Raw genomic sequence first — 17740 nt, forward strand, 5'->3', positions numbered from 1 at the left:
AAAAATCAGTCATTGATTGAATTTGTCTCTGATTAGCAGAGGACACGCATACAGCTGCTATGAAAAGTGATCCAGACTGGATGTATAAGTATCAGAAGGCAGTGTGGCAGAGGAAAGCATTCACTTTCACCTTACACTCGTTACACCACTTGACCTTTTTTTTTTTTAAATTGCAGTCGCTTGCGTAAATGCTACAAATTCAAACTGAATTTATTTAGATGTTGCAAACACTTCAAAACTGAGGGGATGTTAAATTGATGTTTCTGTAGAACGGAAACACACACAAAAAAAAAAAAATAGACACTTAAGCACAAATTTTTTTTCCTCTAATGAAGAGAACTGCTTTGTCATGGGACATAAAGAGAAACAATATCATTCAATTATCTGTCGTTTCATCCAGTTTATGGTCCTTTCTGCCTAAACTGCACACACATTTCAGTGCAATCTGCTGCTCGAGATCCTCTCTTCAAACTTCCTCCTCTGGCCAGGCGCATACTCCCCTCATCTGTCAGTACTCAAGTTGTGAACACTGATCTGGAGGGTCACTTTGAGGCAGGTTCAGCAGGGGTTGTACCTCCTGCTTTGGAAGCTTCTTCTGGTTAAAAAAAAAAAAAAAAAAAAAGGCAAGTAAGTTTTTTCTGAGATCTAAAAGGAGGATGAAGACACTGACCTCACCCTGCATTAATTGGGGTACTATCTTTCTATGAAAAAAAATCATCTTCAAAAAGCCTGCATGACAGGGTGGTTTTGCATAATTAAAAAGACTCCATTAATCATTCCAACACCACCTAACCTTTCTTCTCCTGAGTCTCCTCGGCTGCAGTCTTGTCTGCTCTGAAGAAGATCCGGGCGCTGCTTAATGAGAAGTGGAGCAGCTCAAACTCCTGAAGTGAAAAGGAAGACAAAGAGGTCAGAGCGAACAACTGTTTTACACGAGACGCGGAGGGAGAGACGAGGGGCAAAGATACTGTGCCAGGAGAAAGGGACAGCTGCGCAGCAGTGTTCTAAAAACAACAGGAAGCTAGTTATTGTAGTATGGCCTGCTGGTTTGGTCCACAGTCAGCAGCCGGAGCAGCGGCAGTGTCTGTGACACACACCTCATTGGAGGCAATTAAAAGGTATTTTAAAACTAATTTGTTTATATTCAGTTTGACCTACACGTGCCGAGGATATCATTATCTCTTACGTCCATCGTGACTAAACATCCATAAATCCACTTCAAAAATCATCCAACTATAAATAGAGGAACCTCTGTGTGTGTGCGTCTCCCGCATGCGCAGTACAGCAACGGGGGCGGGGAGTTGCTCCCGACATGGCGGCTCATTGATTGCAGTGATGGGACAACCGACTCTTTTACGCGAGTCGGTTCAACTGGACGGTCGGTGGTTGGCCCACTGAGTTAATAGATTGGCTCACCGGTTCTAACATTTAACTTAACATAATTACCAAGATAACATGACGTCTATTTGTATGTGATGTACTTCCATCGATAATGTGTGAATTGCCATGAACACAATCATCTAAGATGCACCAGAAACAAGGCTTGGTTAACTCAAACTTGCCGACAACCAAGACACTGCTTGATTACATTAGACTCTAGCGGGCCGGCCGCATTTGGTCTCGTTCAGTAGCCTGGTCTAGGTAGCTCATTTCCTGATGGACACACACACACACACACACACACACACACACACACACACACACACGAGGAGTGAGTCGATTCAGTGACGTATGGCCCTCGATTCTCCCGGTTCAGTGACACGAGTCGGGTTAATTAACCGGCTCTTCGGGTCAGTTTGTCAACACTAATTGATTGCAGTTCACCGGCTCTGCTACCAACGGAGAGCCGAAGCATGTCTTCTCAGTGGGCTACCGGTGTCGTGCCAAAAAGTGATGCCGTCTATCCTGCAGTACACACATGATAAATGAACGCCCAGACTCTTAGGCTCTCCACCGCGTTGTTTTGTTCCCGGCAGTTGCGCACATTTCTTCGGCCGTTCCAGCAGCTCCCAGCAGGCTGAGCCGGGCTAGACGGGAAAAAAAAGGGGACGCGCCGAATCCCTAGGCGAGCCGTAGCCAAGCCTGATTGAACCGCGCTTATAGTTAGATAAAGTTGTGAATGAAAATACTGGGAACCAAGCAATTACATACACTGCACTGGTTTAAATAAAAATTCCTTAAATTGTCAGAACCTGCCTGAGAATCGTCATTTAAAGTTTTCTACAGTAACAAAGTCATCTAGTGACAGTACTGTACATCCTCGGATACATTGCAAACAGGAACTGCCAATAGCTAATTCAGGATACATTTAATGCTGCCAAAACGTCAAACATTTAGGCTAAAAAAATTTAAAAAAAATAAAACACACTCCATGGCAACATTATACTTCCTGTCAACATCCCCCAGTTAGAGGGAGTTGTATTGTGTGTGCGCATCTTTGACATGCAACAGGCACTGTACCTGAAGGTAGACATCCAGCCTCTTCTGAGTGAGGTTCATCGTTTGCAACAACTTTTCATCCTGGCTGGCAGACTGGACGCTCTGCTCCTTCACCACAGCATTCATCTCTTTCTTGTACTTATCTCTGACGGCCTGGAACCAGTGCAGAGAATCAAACTCCAGATACTGGTCAAGCAGCTTCAAAATGTACGCCACACCTGAGAGAGCGAGGAAAACAGCGGTATTAGTGAGGAAGAAGACCGGGGAGTCAACAGCCACAGAGCAGAACGAGTGTCGAGCATGAAGCTGATGTTGTGTAGTAGACGTAGACGTAGACGTAGACACACACACACACACACACACACACACACACACGCACACACACACACGCACACACACACGCACACACACACGCCACACACGCACACACACACACACACACACACACACACACACACACACACACACACACACACACACACACGGAGCCCACTCACCCATAGCAAAGCCATCATCTGTGAAAGCAGCTCCAGTTTTGTTCTTCTTGTTGAGTTTCTCTTTGCAGCTGATGGAGTGCTCCACAAAATTCACCGTCTATGGGAGAGATTTGGTTTTAAATCAAATTAAAAACAGAGAGAGGAGGTAAAGAAAAACAAATAGGTAGTAGCGCATACACGACAGAAAGGTCTCGACACTGACCAGTGGGGGTACAATCATGTAGAAGTTCCTCAGGTGCATATTCTTGGCACTGCGAAACTCCGGTGCAAACACCGCCACCAGCATCTTGAAGTACTCTGTGCCCTCTGCAGAGTTGCTGGTCAGATCTCCCAACACTGAATCTAGGACACTGGGAAGGACACACAACATTGAAGAAGAACTGTGCAAACAACAGGTTTACATTTTCTCTAGCTGTGGTGCCCTCTGCAGGGGTAAAAATGGAACTACACTGAAAATAGCTTGAGTATCTTGTGTGCTTGACAGAAATATTAAACCCCAACGCCTACTGGAGCTGACAATGGATTTAAAATAAACCCAGTCCACAAAAGGGACACACCCACGCACAAAAAAAACAACAACACACACATGTAAGTTATAATTTGAAGACATTAAATGCAGGGTTTTCAAATGCCCCACCTAGCAGCTTTCCGGGTGTCCTCCGACAGCCCCTCCTCCTTCACCAGCTCCTCAAAGTTGACTATATCCTCCAGGTCGGGGACAAACCTGGAGATGACACAGACACAAAAACATACTAGTGAGACATGACAGAAACCACTTTAGAAACATAAGTTAACCTAATATTTACATAAAATAACATGAATGTTCAAATTTAACTGTACAAATGGCAAGATTCCACCAAATGTCAGACATTGGTCTTGTTTTTTGTGTCGACTGATATATTCTGTACGTGCATACGTAGGCGTAGGCATACATTTCCCCACAATAAAAATTAATGAAATGAAAGTAGCGCAGGGTTATTTTACTCAACTACTTTTATTAGGACGAGTCCTGGAGTTAACTGGGCAAAAGCTGCAAATTAACAAAAGAATAAGATAAACAAACAGGTGGATTTCTAGTCTGTCAACTACGACGGAGGTTTTAGGGCAACTGTAAAAAAGACTTATCTGAGATATCAAGAATTAAGTCATTAAATTATTCTGATTTAGCCCAAGACCATCCTATCAGCACAAAATGTACACAACTCCTTTTTACCTGATAGCACTGCTGCAACAGTGGAGGCCTCCAGAACGGATCATACGCACATAGCCCATGGCGTTACCTTAAAGAAAACGGGGTCAAATTGGTGTTTGTTTACATTTGGCAGCAGATTATATGCCAAGAACAGATCGACATTTTATTTTTTATTTTTACCAATCTGGCTGATGAGCTGTCTGAACTGGTCCAGGTAGCTCTGTCCATCAGGAGTAATGCCCAACTTCCTGATGCCACGGTTAAACTTCTCCGCTCGCTCAAATGGATACTACAACAAAAACACGGACAACTACAGCTGAACAGGAGCTGGGGCCTGTTTCACAAAACCAAGATAAGGGATTAAGCCGGATTTCCCAGTTATCCTGGATGAATTAAGCCTTGATTCGGTTTCACGAAGCGGAGGCACATAAATCACCATGGAGATTTATTCTGTACAGCTAGCCTGCCCCTGACCAGGCTAACAGCCAGGATTTATTTAATCCTGGAGCCTTTCTGATCACCCAGCAGTGGTTTTAACCTATTGTTATCAGCATGGATTAAAATACAACAGGTGCATATTGCTGTTCATTTAAGTATTGTTATTATTTAAAGTTGTGACCATTATTTTTATAATTATTCATGTGACATTATTACTGTTATATTGCTGTATGAAGACTGATGTTCATATTGTTGTTAGAAGTTTAATTAATATATTATGGCAGTTGTTGAGATAATTAGAAAAGGCTGATCAAATTTCAAATGTGTTTTAAATGAAGTCTGTTACTAAAGGGCAATACATACAATGCTGTACATTTCTATAGTTGACCAATGCACCTTGAATTATTTTGGTTGATTCATTTTTTTTTTTATTCTTTAACAATAAGTATCATGTTTGTTCCACTTCCATGTACATTGTATTTGGCATTCTTAGCACAAAATTTGTGTTGTCCAGTAACTGCAACTATAATTTGGGAGGATTGTACAATTTTAAGAACATATCCTAATTGTACAGTCCTCCCAAATTATAGTCTTAGTTCACTGGACCAGTAACTATCTAGTGATGTAGGCTACTGTGCATTCATGACAACAGGGAGAGGACACCTCAATGGTTTTTGACCTTATATTTGGGGGAAAATAACTGATGAATATCACTCTGTTCCATTCATGTTTACAGTGTGCAGGAATTTATCACTTAATTATCTTCATAGTTTCTAGATTTTAGAGTCCAAGTTCTTTAGTGTCTTTATTTTCTATGTCCATATATACAGGGAGCAAGGCATATAATATGTAGAGAAGGAAACTCGTCCTCTATCAAATAAAAAAAACGCGCGCGTGGCAGACAATAGCGGACAGACTGAATGATAGTCTAAAAATATACATTTATGAACTACTGCTCTTAACTGAAACCATTCAATAAGTCACTGTCATTGGTGGAAAACGAACAGTTGTACACTTTGCATTAAACGCGAGCAGTGGAAGTTAATATGACTTAGGACATTTATATTTTAGCCCATGAGAGAGAGAGGGAGAAACAGAGTGAAAGAGATATTTACGCATCATATTCTAGCGTTGTAGAAAATTGATCTTTATGGTAAATTTCCTGAGTAACATTATCTTCTGCTTACTTTTAAGGCAAAGAGTACAACTGTTAATTTGCGCAAATGATTAGTAGCCTAATCCTTGAATGGTATGATTATGACGGTTTCAATTCAGAGCAGTTGTCAGTTAATGTATATATTTAGGCTACAATTACGCATTCAGTCGGTCCGCGAATCGCTCGCTTACCGCTGTTTCATTACAGCGGCCGTGTTCTTTCTTTTTTATACAAATGTATTTCATGATATCATACTTCCATAAGAAGCTGCTGCTCACTCTGTATAAAGTATGTACAATGCGTAGTCTCCATTTTGGCATCAGTAAATCCGTGATCGACCTCGCGGTCTTTTGAGGAAAGCCGTGGACGCCGCATCTATCTGAATTACTTCAGCCCGGCTCGACCTAGTCGCTCCTCCTCAGCCTGGCTTGGCCTTCGAACGCACAGCCAGGATGCACAGATTAGACTAGGTCAAGCCTCGATTTATCAGTTATCCTGGATTTATATATTCTGCTTTTGTGAAACAGGCCCCTGGTGGCAGAAAGCCAAGTTATTGGGCCTAGTGATATGATAACACAGTATTTGTAAAACAGAAACTTCAGGAGGATTAGACAGCTAACTGGTTCCAGGAACAGAAAATCTAAAAAGAGTCCCTGGATTTACTGAAAGTCTGTTAATAAGAAAAACTTAACATGCTCATTTGGCAGGTTCATTTAATCGCTAACTACTGGATTTCAGTTTCCAGCTCTCACCAGTTGGGGCTCAACAACCATCTGACCAAACTAAAGCCTAACACTTTCCACCCCGGCAAATATTCACCATTGGCCTATTGTGCTTTGTTTTTGTAACTGGTGTGGTAAAATGAATGCATTTGGACTGAGCCTTTCCTTACCTTCTGATCGGTCTGGTCCTTTGTTTCTCTGAAGAAGCGGATGTCCTTGATGAGTCTGGACTTGATGTGTTCGTCATACATAAACTGACTGAAGATGTAAAACTTCTTCTGTAGGAACTGGTAGGTGAAATTCACCTGATGAAAGAAGAGAAAAGTTGGGCAACAGGTAAGCCAAAAGCCCTTGATACACCCATATCTGAGAGAAAAAAAAAAAAAAAAGAAATAAAAAGTACAAATGGAGACAGACTAAAAACACACACCACTGCCTTCCGTGTGTACTCACCGTGGTGTTCATAATGCCTGTGCCGTGGGTCCGGATCGAGTTGGCGATGTGACGGATGTTGATGGTGTTCAAGTGCTTGTTGTTACTGGCCTTTTCTATGAAGATCTGTTGGAAAGCAACAACTGTATATAATGCACAGACCCCTGCTTGAGTCAAGAGAGAGAAGGGGAATATGGAGGCTACATGTCTTACCTGGTTGTTGAGGTTATAGAGGTAGCGCGAGACAAAAACATGAATGTTCCTCATGATCTCCAGAACGTCCAAACCCTGATGAGAACAAACAGAGGATCCAGTTATAAATCAACCATGTATCACCTATACTTCTTTGATTGAAATGATGTGTAGGGTTGTAAGCACACAGACCTGCTCCAGGGTCTGGCTGGGCAGGTGTGCCTCCGTCATGGTAAGTCCATAGCGCTGCGTGGCGAGGTTTCTCATCTCACTGTAGGTGGCCCAGTCATGCAGAGCGACAGTGGTTAGGTTGTAGAACGTTTTATCCAGGTAGTGGGTCACATAGGCTGCAAGGACATACAAAGAATAAGACGTCATTGTCAGTTACACCCTCAACCTCATCTTACAGTTTCCCAGCAGGTGTCAGCATAACCCAGCACACACAATACCAGTGAGTCATCACACAGATAAGCAGATTAATTCGCATTTGCACTGAAGGAAATATGTAAACAAACGCAGTTGCAATTGAAACAGTGACAACACTCAGAGGGCACCTCAGCCTGAGTTGTTTAATCCTCTTACAAAAAAAACACATTTTAGTCGGCATTTGAATTTACATCAATATAAAGGATAGAAACAAATCATGGAATGCATGATTTTTCATTCAAATATGTGCAGTAGATGCTATTAGAAAATGAAGATGTTCAAATTGTAAGATTCCCAAAAAAAAAAAAAAAATAAATAAATAAATAAATAAATAAATAAATGGCACAGATTGGACACCCAGACCCCTCACTTAATGTGTCCCCTCCCCACCTCTCAATGTTGAAATGAAACCTACGCCCTTGCGTGTACATGTATAAACACAGTTTTTACATCACCTTTAATATGGATGAAGCGGTTGAAAAATCGGATGGGTTTGAGGGAGAAGAAGTGGGCAAGGTCCTTCATGCCAACTTTGAAAGGGTTCCGGTCGTCCAGCTTCAGATGGGTGTGTACAGAGAGACGCAGGTCCTTCTCAATCTCCTTACACAGCTTGTCCAGCAGGTGCTACAAGAGTTAAAAGCCAGACCAAAATGAGACCAAGGTTCACAAACGTACCCCAGAAACAGTGACGTGCGACTGCAACGCTGGTAATTTGTTTGATTTATACAGAATTATTTGAATCAAACCTCCCGACGCTTGTGCACCAATCTGTTTATATCCTCTTTCTGCCTCTCACTTTATCCTCCAACATCCTTATTTTACCTGGCTACTTTATTTCATCGGTTCTCACCTCGTTAAACACGTCCATGATCTCCTTGTCGTAGCTCTCCAGTAGCTGGTCACAGGATGCCATGTGTTTAGCGTGCAACATGGACGGCACGCTGTCCCGCAGCGCACTAAACATGTACTGCTCCAACCAATCACAGACGTCATCCAGGAAGCCAATCAAACACAAGCAGAAGAGAAACATTTAAAAGCAAACTATAAACAAAGAGACAATAGTTTATATAAATGAGAAGATCCAGTCTTCCATGGGTCGGGTAAAGCAGTAAATCACAACTTCAAAAGTCCATACAACAATGTAGGTTTCTTAAATTAATTAAAAACAATCCTTTGTAACAAGTCTTGCCCACGTAACATCTCAAAGAAAGATCATGCGTGCAATCAGTCTTACGTGTATTCGTGCTGCGTCCATGGCGTGGTCGTATACATCATCTAGGTAGATGGGAAACACAGCTCGGTGCCAGTAAAGGAAACTACAGTTGCACTGCAGCTTGACCCTGAGGAATAAAGGAAAAAGTCCCTAAGTATGCCTACTTAAGACTCTTAAAGTAGGTCAAAGAAAATGTCAAATTTCCTACATGAAATGATTTGTGCCTAGAACGTCCTGTATACATAGTTCTGACAAGGTCCAACAATAGCATCCAAGTGTCCGATGCCAGTAACTACCAGGCTTGGAAGTAATTACTTACATTTACTCTCGTTACTCAAGTGGAGTCGTTCGATTTTGTACTTTTATAAAATTGGTAATTTTACTTTTAATTAAGTACTTTTTCATTTTATCATACTTTGCTACATTTTAAGTCGCATGTGTTACGGAGTAGAAACAGAAGTCACATTAAGTTGTAAGAAAGGAACAGAAGAAAGGAGATAAATCAGCAGGTGTGTGTGTGTTTAAAAAAAAACAACTAAAATCAATCAATTTTATTCGTCACATAAAAATGGTACAAGGTACAATTCCAGGAAAATGTTAACCCATCACGGGACACTGCACTCAGCTGACACTCAGCTGACAGTCAGCTGAAGAGATACTGTACATACGTACACTGTAAAAGTTCACGTTAACTTGCCGAGGGGCAGCCGCCTGTCCTATTTAAGCAAATGTGTACACAAGTACTATAAAATGTCTTTAAAGTAACAGTACGTTGAGACTTAAGCACAATATTCTAGTTCTCCTTCCACCTTTGGTTTCAAGAGATACTCGATGACAGTCGCCTGCCAAAGGGATGAATGTGTATTTGAAATGTCAGCATCTTAATGATTTGGTTTAAAGGAAGTATTTGTTTTAGCCTGTTCTCAAAACTACTGTGCAAGATCTTTGCCTAAGAGACATCACAGCACAACTGGCTGTCTACACTCGCCTGAAGGATTATTAGGAACACCTGTTAACTTTCTCGTTAATGCAATTATCTAATCAACCAATCACATGACAGCTGCTTCAATGCATTTAGGGGTGTGGTCCTGGTCTACACTACTGAACAGTTACTGGGATTTTCACGCACAACCATTTCTAGGGTTTACAAAGAAGGGTCTGAAAAAGGAAAAACATCCTGTATGCGGTGGTCCTGTGGGCGAAAATGCCTTGTTGATGCTAGAGGTCAGAGGAGAATGGGCCGATTGATTCAAGAGGATCAACTTTGACTCGTTACAACCGAGGTATGCGGTAAAGCATTTGTGAAGCCACAACACGCACAACCTTGAGGCGGATGGGCTACACCAGCAGAAGACCCCACCGGGTACCACTCGTCTCTACTAAAAATAGGAAAATTAGTCTACAATTTGCACGAGCTCACCAAAATTGGACAGTTGAAGACCGGAAAAATGTTGCCTGGTCTAATGAGTCTCGATTTCTGTTGAGACATTCAGATGGTAGAGTCAGAATTTGGCGTAAACAGAATGAGAACATGGATCCATCATGCCTTGTTACCACTGGGCAGGCTGGTGGTGGTGGTGTAATGGTGTGGGGGATCACTTTCGCCTTCAGAACTGCCTTAATTCTTTATGTCACTGATTCAACAAGGTGCTGGAAGCATTCTTTAGAAATGTTGGCCCATATTGATAGGATAGGGTCAAACACGGTATTAGTATGGTGTTCCTAATAATCCTTTAGGGGAGTGTATTCCACAAGATGTTGAAATCGGTTTGTCACACTGGCTCCGCACCAAGCAGCAGCATCTTAAAACGTCTGGAAGTTTTCTCCACTGCCTGGAGGGTTAATCACTCGGGAGCAAAAACGGATTGCGTCGTGCAGACTAAAACATTTTGTTCAACTTAATTAAATCAAAAACCAAATCCCACCTCTCACTCAGCTCACTTATCAGATCCAGCTTCTTCAACACAAGCTGCAGTGGAAGCAGCTCCTCATCTTTAAACGTTTTCTACAAAATGGCAAGAGATTTCAATGTCAAGGTTAGATTCGAAATGAAAGAAACTGAAGTGTTTGCATCCCATCAACCACCGACTTGTGCCAACGTACCAGCTGCGTGCCGACACACAGTGCCAGAGACACCACCAGGCGTCGCTCCTTTGTGCTTGGTCCACTCAGAGCATTTTCTGCCAGCACCAAAGACGACAGCACATCCAGCCGCTGCTCGCTGTACTTCTTTTCGGAGATCACCCTTTTCTTAAGGGAATGCCAACAAAACAAAGTTAGACCTCTAATTACAAAAAATAAACATTTCACTTATGTCACAACTCCTCTGCTATGCCATAAATTGGGCACATTTGGATTTACCTTGGCGATGCCGATGGCGTTGAGGGCCTGTGACTGCAGCTGCTGAGTGATGTGAGAAACAGAGTCTGCTACGACCATGGATCGCCTGTGAAATGTGTGCTCCACAGCCTGAGGGGACAGAAACATCATGCGTCTTGACCTTATTAGTTTTACTCAGACAATGGTGAAAAGATTGCAAACACTCTTAAAAAGGTACACACACCTTGAGCAATTCAACCAGTCGACACAGAGCTTTGACAGAGGTCTTGGTCATGGGCCGCTGCATCGACATGTACATGTTCATGGTGGTTTTGATAATGGTGATGATGCTGTATGCATACAGGATGCCCTGTGAGGGACAGGAAATACAAAGGGAACTGTTAGTTAAGATGTCATATTTTCAACTTGTTATGTAAAAGCTCACCACGTTTTACATCTTGTGTGGTCAGTTTATGAAATGGATCTTACAGACAGCTTATTTAGATGAACACAACACAGGTATTTGGCTGTTTTTGAGGATAATTAATGCATCTTAGTGTATTTAAGGCTGTGTTTGAAGAAGAATTGGAAACATGTGAATGCTGTGTCCTACTCTGTAGTCCCGCTGAGCCTTGTTCCTTGTTAGTGGATATTACCGTCAGTCCATACCTGTACAAAGACATTACACCTGCTGTTCAAGTCTTCTGCCAACTTGTCGCTTTTATGCTCCTTGGACAGAATGGACTCCATCTTCATCATCCAGGAAGTTACAAACACGTAGTAGGACTGAACATCCCTGAAGAAAAGAGACCATGGAAACAATCAATCTAAAAATCTAAATTTAACCAAATAAATGTTTTTGTCCACACTGACTTTGTTAGTGCCTGAGCTCTTTGCTGCAGGTAGGTGTCTCTCTGCGCTCTGATGGCCTGTAGACTCTTCTTATCCATCAGTTTAGCTGCGGCTGGGACCTTAGCGAGGAGGAAAGTGTCAGGAAACCAGATGATGTTTGCAGTCAGAGTGACAGCTGGAACCTAGAGGAAGAGGCAGACACAAATACACATGAGCGAGATGTTTCCATTACGCGAGATTAAGAAAAAAAAATAAACCATGAGGGAGGGCTCTCGCAGATAGAGAAAAGAGGCAGGCCAAGAACGCTGAACTACCTTTTTACAGACGTCGAGCAGTGCCTTGTAGAACTTTTTGTCAACACACCTAAAGATGTGAAAGTGAAGCACATAGAGACCACAGACACCAGCATATTTATCTCTCTGGTCAATCTCTGAAGGTTCGCCTGAAAACAATACAGACACAAACTTAAATTCACTTGGAAGTTGCAAGAAAGTGAGGTGAATCCAGTTTATCCTGACAAGAGAAACTGACCAATTTTGGACTCGACATTGGTGAATATGGTGCGAATGTTGAAGGCAAACTCCTCGGCAAAAGCACTGTTTTTGGCAACAGCTACTCCTTCCCCAGGATCATCGAATCTCTGCTCCACACAGGCCTGTCACACAGTCGTAAACATCATGAGGCTAATGCTGCTCAGAGGACATGAGCAGAATGTGTTGACTCAACTATTCATTGTTAAAATGACCTACGCTTACAGTTGAGAAATTGATCCCTGTTTGCATACAAGCACAAAAATAAAAACTTTTTATTTAGCAAAGACCTCAACCAAGAAAATGAATAAAGGCCTGAAAGAAATTAGTTCACCTGCAGTATCATGCCATCCAGCATCTGTCCCTCAAGCTTGAGCAGAAGCTTCTCAAATGGTTTCAGCTTCTCTTCAGGAATGGAAAATTTCCCCGGGTTATGGTGCACAGATTTCAACAACCTACAACAGGAGGATTTAATTACAGAAGAGTAATATCCCAGAAGCATTATATATTAAAGCAACTATGTTGAAATAAAATCATAAACTACTATCTGGTTTAAAGAGATGAAACTAGGTATCGATGCAGAAAGTGTTGGAAATAATACAAACTATTTCTAGGTCAGATCAATGTACATATATTTTAGTTAAATTGAAAGCAAGAATTTTGTTGATCATGTTATTAACGTTGCGTTTGGCTTTTCTAAGCAAATCTAATACATATTTCAGTAATTATCCCATCATCCATAGTTAAAAATTTTAACAAATGAGTGCTGTCTTCAGTAGCCCAAAACATTTCTGGAATTTTGCTTTTCCTTTGTCTCATTGGTTGCTCTGTGTGTGTGTGTGTGTGTGTGTGTGTGTGTGTGTGTGTGTGTGTGTGTGTGTGTGTGTGTGTGTGTGTGTGTGTGTGTGTGTGTGTGTGTGTGTGTGTGTGTGTGTGTGTGTGTGTGTGTGTGTACCTTTTATACATCTTCCAGTGATCTTTCAGCGTGCCATGATTTTCCATTATCTCATCGAGCGTGAGCAGAACTACTAACAACTCTCCCAGATGTTCGTACACTATCTGCAGAGGGAACACGTAAGACATGGTAAGAAATATTCAGATAGATGAGATAGAGAAAAGAGATGAATACACCTAACCAAATCTTAAAACCCACCTGGAAATGGACACCTGATGACTCAATGATTTTTGTTGCACCCCTAAGATTTGAGAGGAGAAATGCTTTTGCACGTGTTCTTTTGCATTGTAACAGAGCCAAACACGCAATAAGTACTTAAACCAGAAATGCAGGCTGTAAGTTGTTGTTTTGTCTGCATGTAAAGTGCACAAAGGCTCTTTTGACAACGTGGGTATCTGTGCCAATCCAACAAGAACAGGACAGTCACTGTGTAACTTGCTTCAGTTGATGGATCTTACTTGTTGCTGTTGTAGAGGGCAGCTAGCTGATGAACAATGTTGACCACCACTTCATAACATCTTGACACAAAACAGGACAGTTCCTACCAAAAGACAAAGAGAGAAACTATCAATGTAGTCTGGATTTCAAACTACAGTACATTAAGACAGAAAGTATTCATTGCCTACCTGAAGGAATGAGATAAATCTGCCCATTTGAATCTGGGACTCTCCTTCAACAACACTAGTGTCAGACACTGTAACACAAATGCACATATACGTCTTATTTTTATTTATTTTTTTAAAATCAAGAAGCACTGTGTACCACAGAGGACAAACACAAAAGTAAATAGTAATAGCAGATTACCTCCTTCTCCGTAGTACAATAAGCCATTGTAAAACTTGGTTTCTGCCTGCAAGGGAACATAAATTCAGGACACAGAATCAGCATTTCGCAGAACACCACAAACCAAGGATATTAACATCTATTTAGAGATATGATGCTTAAAAGGTTTAGACCTTTAGTAACGCTATGGAGCTGTTTTTCCCTGTTTTGCTCATCTTGTGATGCGAAACACAGTCCTGCCAATTGTGTCACACTGATCTGCAGGTGGTGGTAACACATGATATGCAGCAATGCGCCAGCAAAGGCAGGGACGGAGACTACAAGCTAGTAAGCATGGACGTAAACAATGCTGGATTTAAAATACTTTTTTAGAAATCGGCTTTGCAAGTGTTTTAAAAAAGGAAGGGAATGCATTCACATTTCTTGGACCTCAAGGATACACATTATGCTTCAAACAGGGCAGATATAACAAAAAACACAAACCAAGCTAACCTCACAATAGCACAAAATGCACGTTTTGACTGTGCTTACCTCATACTTAAGCTTCTTCACTTCACTGCAGAGCGCAGCATAAACTGTGATGACTTTGTTCAGAACCTCCACACAAGACAAAATAAGTAATTATCAAAAGAAAAAATAAGGAAAAACTTTGTGGATATGAGACTTAAAAATTACAGATTGTTTCTTTATTTACCTTGTTGTCTGTTTTAATTAACTCCAATAATGATGACTGCTCATATGGGATTAGCTGAAAGAGAGTAGAAGGTATTGTTTAGGAAGTTGCACAAGTGCAGGTTGTGTAAAAACAATGTCAGTCTTTTCTTTTTTTTTCTTTTCTTCAGTTTGTTTATTGTTTTTCCAAGTACAAATACATAGGGTTTTAATATGTGGTAACAATGTCAGTCTTTTCAAGTTTCATGTACAGTCACTAGTGTTTTACCTTCAGGGCAATGGGGTCCAGAGTGAAGTCCCACACATCTCCGATGGAGTCATCCAGAGCCTCCTCGATACCCCTCAGCTGGGAGGTGTAGTCCTCCAGAAATTTGCTGTAGTTCTTCAGTTGAACCTCTGTGTGTATTTCTGTAGGGTGAAGGATTTGATCAAAGACACTTCAGCAGGGCTTATTTCTATTGGGGGACGGACGGACACTGAATACCTGCTACACATAAGGCAAGGCAGTTTTATTTATATAGCACATCTCAGCAAAAGTGCAATTCAAAGTGCTTTACTTAAAACATTAAAAAGCAGTTAGAAAGGAATACAAAATTAAAAACAGATAAAATACAAGAACAACATTCACAGAGCAGCAGTACAATAAATTAAAGAAAGGCAACATAAAAAAGAAAGGTCTTCAGCCTTGATTTAAAAGAGCTGAGAGTTGCAGCGGACCTACAGTTATCTGGAAGTTTGTTCCAGATATGTGGAGCATAAAAACTGAACGCTGCTTCACACTTTTTGGTTCTGACTCTGGGGACAGATAGCAGACCTGTCCCAGACGATCTGAGAGGTCTGGGTGGTTCATAGTTTACAAGCAGATCAGAAATGTATTTTCTTTGAAGCACAGGAAGCCAGTGTAAAGACATAAGAACTGGAGTGATATGATCCACTTTCTTGGTGTTCGCGAGGACTCGGGCAGCAGCGTTCTGAATCAGCTGCATCTGTCCGATTGATTTTTTTTTAGGGAGACCTGTAAGGACACCGTTGCAGTAGTCAAGTCTACTGAAGATAAAAGCATGAAGTTTTTCCAAATCCTGTTGACACATAAGTCCTTAACCCTTGATATATTTTAAGGTGATAATAGGCAGACTTTGTTATTGTCTTAACGTGGGTGTTAAAATACATACAAAAACATAAAACAACAACACTTTAACTTACCATTTCGTAACTTAACGTTGCCATTGTTCATTTTGTTTGCTTTAATGGACTAAAGTTTGCGTTACAGTCCGCCACTCGTGCTGTTTTACTGCTAGATACTGTCAAAATTACTCAAATGTCGTCAGGCTGTCAAACTGACCAGCTGTAGCTAATGGCGGTGATTAATGTTAGCTAACTTAGATGCCACTTAATAGTAACCCTTAACATTACAACTGGCCTGGATATGCTGGATGTTCAAATGAAGCACAGTTAAAAAAGTGAAACAATTTTAAAGGTATCCAGTTTTTTACAGTTAAGAGTAAGATTTGTTCCGTGCCAGCAACTAGACGGTGCCTAGTGGTAAAGCATCTTGCTAACATCGTAAGCTAGCACTGGAAGCTAACGTTAATGTATTACACTTTAGCACGTCGCTATGTTTCACTACAGGTCAGGACTGGGCGCTGTACTCACTTTGTGAACCGTCGTCAAAACGGTCAAACTCCCAGTCAGGTGCGATGGTTTCTACCGCCATACTGTCTACATCGGTGACCCAAAACACTGCTGCAGTAGGTTAAAGGCTACACGGTCCCATGATGACTCTCGTGATTTTGTGAATGGTCGATAGTGCTCATGGGAAAGAGAGTCCAGAGGCGATGTAGCTGGATGAATAATGGATGTATTATAAGATGCATATTAAATGTATTATAATGATAGATATAGAGATAGATGTATATTGTTAGTGTTTCGGTCATTCTTTATTATTCATACCAACCAGCATAGGACTTTAAGTCCTTTGGTATATGCCAGCATTGCCCTGCCCTTAAAAAATCCATGTAACTGTCACATAATGTAAGTTTATATGTTAGTGTTATGTAAATAGGCCCATGTGTAAGTCTTACACCATTGTATTTGAATATGCATTCACTAGACATAACAGAGAGAGTGTGTGTGTGTGTGTGTGTGTGTGTGTGTGTGTGTGTGTGTGTGTGTGTGTGTGTGTGTGTGTGTGTGTGTGTGTGTGTGTTGGGGGTGTTGGGGGGGGAGAGTTAGGGTAATGTCACACTGAAGACTCAGCACACGATTCAGAGGACGACAGAGGCCAAAAGGAAGAATTACGATTAGCAGTGGAGTGTGAGAATATATGCTGCTTCTTTTTCTACGGTTTCCAGTAAGGCACTTCTCTATTTTACTCCTAACTATAGCCTATACCAAATGTTGATCAGACTTTCAAATTGAAATACATACAAATACACATTTTGACACATTGTTTGTAGCAGTATCTGTGTTAGCAGAGATGCTGGAGAGACCGAGACACTAGGCCTACGATGCACGCGGCGCTGTCACAAATAGACCTAGCACATATTTTTTGTGCAGCAGAGCGGAGAGCCGCTTCTTGGACGTTTCTGGAAGGCGCTGCGTCGCGCAACTGGTGGAATCACAAGCATTGTCTTGAGTGGCCGTGATTGCTCAGTTCACTCGATCTCTCTCTGGGGTCTAGAACAACCTATCTGTTGGTGTACGTGTTTGACAACAAGGTATGTGGGGCCTTTAGTCTTTGGACCTTCAGGTGGTCCCGAAACACAGCATTCCCTTATCATGCAGCTGTTTGGACTCCCTCAACTCTGGAGACACACGTGGATTTACTTGAGCACATGACTGCCTTAGTGATGTAGTATGGCCAAATAGAACTCAACCTGTGACCTGGTGACCTTTATGTTACCTAATGTTTTCCTTTGTCTC

At 41.6% G+C, this 17740-nt stretch overlaps 2 protein-coding genes across 9 annotated transcripts in view; one reads left to right on the forward strand and one right to left on the reverse strand.

Moving 5' to 3' along the window:
- washc4 (WASH complex subunit 4) lies at positions 1–16618 on the reverse strand. Of its 3 annotated transcripts, none has more exons than XM_039808766.1 (33): positions 16472–16618; positions 15087–15226; positions 14841–14894; positions 14678–14743; positions 14168–14213; positions 13990–14057; positions 13822–13904; positions 13562–13604; positions 13364–13467; positions 12743–12863; positions 12410–12533; positions 12193–12320; positions 11900–12060; positions 11696–11822; positions 11271–11396; positions 11069–11176; positions 10811–10957; positions 10633–10712; positions 8729–8834; positions 8345–8461; positions 7950–8118; positions 7261–7415; positions 7090–7164; positions 6898–7002; positions 6615–6749; positions 4309–4417; positions 4150–4216; positions 3574–3660; positions 3139–3286; positions 2937–3033; positions 2461–2657; positions 794–884; positions 1–592 (listed from the first exon to the last, which is right to left on the reverse strand). In XM_039808766.1, exons 1-33 carry the CDS (start codon positions 16530–16532, stop codon positions 543–545), a joined length of 3495 nt encoding a protein of 1164 aa, XP_039664700.1. In that variant the 5' UTR covers positions 16533–16618; the 3' UTR covers positions 1–542. The 3 variants fall into 3 exon arrangements, with proteins under 3 accessions (XP_039664700.1, XP_039664699.1, XP_039664701.1); XM_039808765.1 differs by having other exon boundaries at positions 1–595; positions 16472–16572; XM_039808767.1 differs by lacking the exon at positions 16472–16618 and adding an exon at positions 16022–16151 and having other exon boundaries at positions 1–595.
- The window catches only part of slc41a2a (solute carrier family 41 member 2a), a 21038-nt gene continuing 16773 nt past the window's right edge, over positions 13476–17740 (forward strand). The window contains exons 1-2 of one of the 6 annotated variants that reach the window (XM_039808770.1): positions 17053–17168; positions 17378–17535. The gene's annotated coding sequence lies outside the window, so the exon portion shown is untranslated. Of the gene's footprint in view, positions 13493–16187; positions 16296–17052; positions 17169–17303; positions 17536–17740 lie in introns of those variants that run through there. The other 5 variants (XM_039808769.1, XM_039808773.1, XM_039808771.1 and 2 more) reach the window with 5 other exon arrangements.

Source organism: Perca fluviatilis, chromosome 8 (genome assembly GCF_010015445.1).
Source record: "Perca fluviatilis chromosome 8, GENO_Pfluv_1.0, whole genome shotgun sequence".
Taxonomy (NCBI): Eukaryota; Metazoa; Chordata; class Actinopteri; order Perciformes; family Percidae; genus Perca; species Perca fluviatilis.

Coding starts and splice junctions, on each gene's coding strand:
- washc4 (XM_039808765.1), bottom strand. CDS start 16,532: ATGGCGGTAGAAACCATCGCACCTGACTGGGAGTTTGACCGTTTTGAC. Junction 7,416..7,949: donor CCGCTTCATCCATATTAAAG/GTGATGTAAAAA, acceptor ATGTCCTTGCAG/CCTATGTGACCCACTACCTG. Junction 2,658..2,936: donor AGATGATGGCTTTGCTATGG/GTGAGTGGGCTC, acceptor TCGCTCTCTCAG/GTGTGGCGTACATTTTGAAG.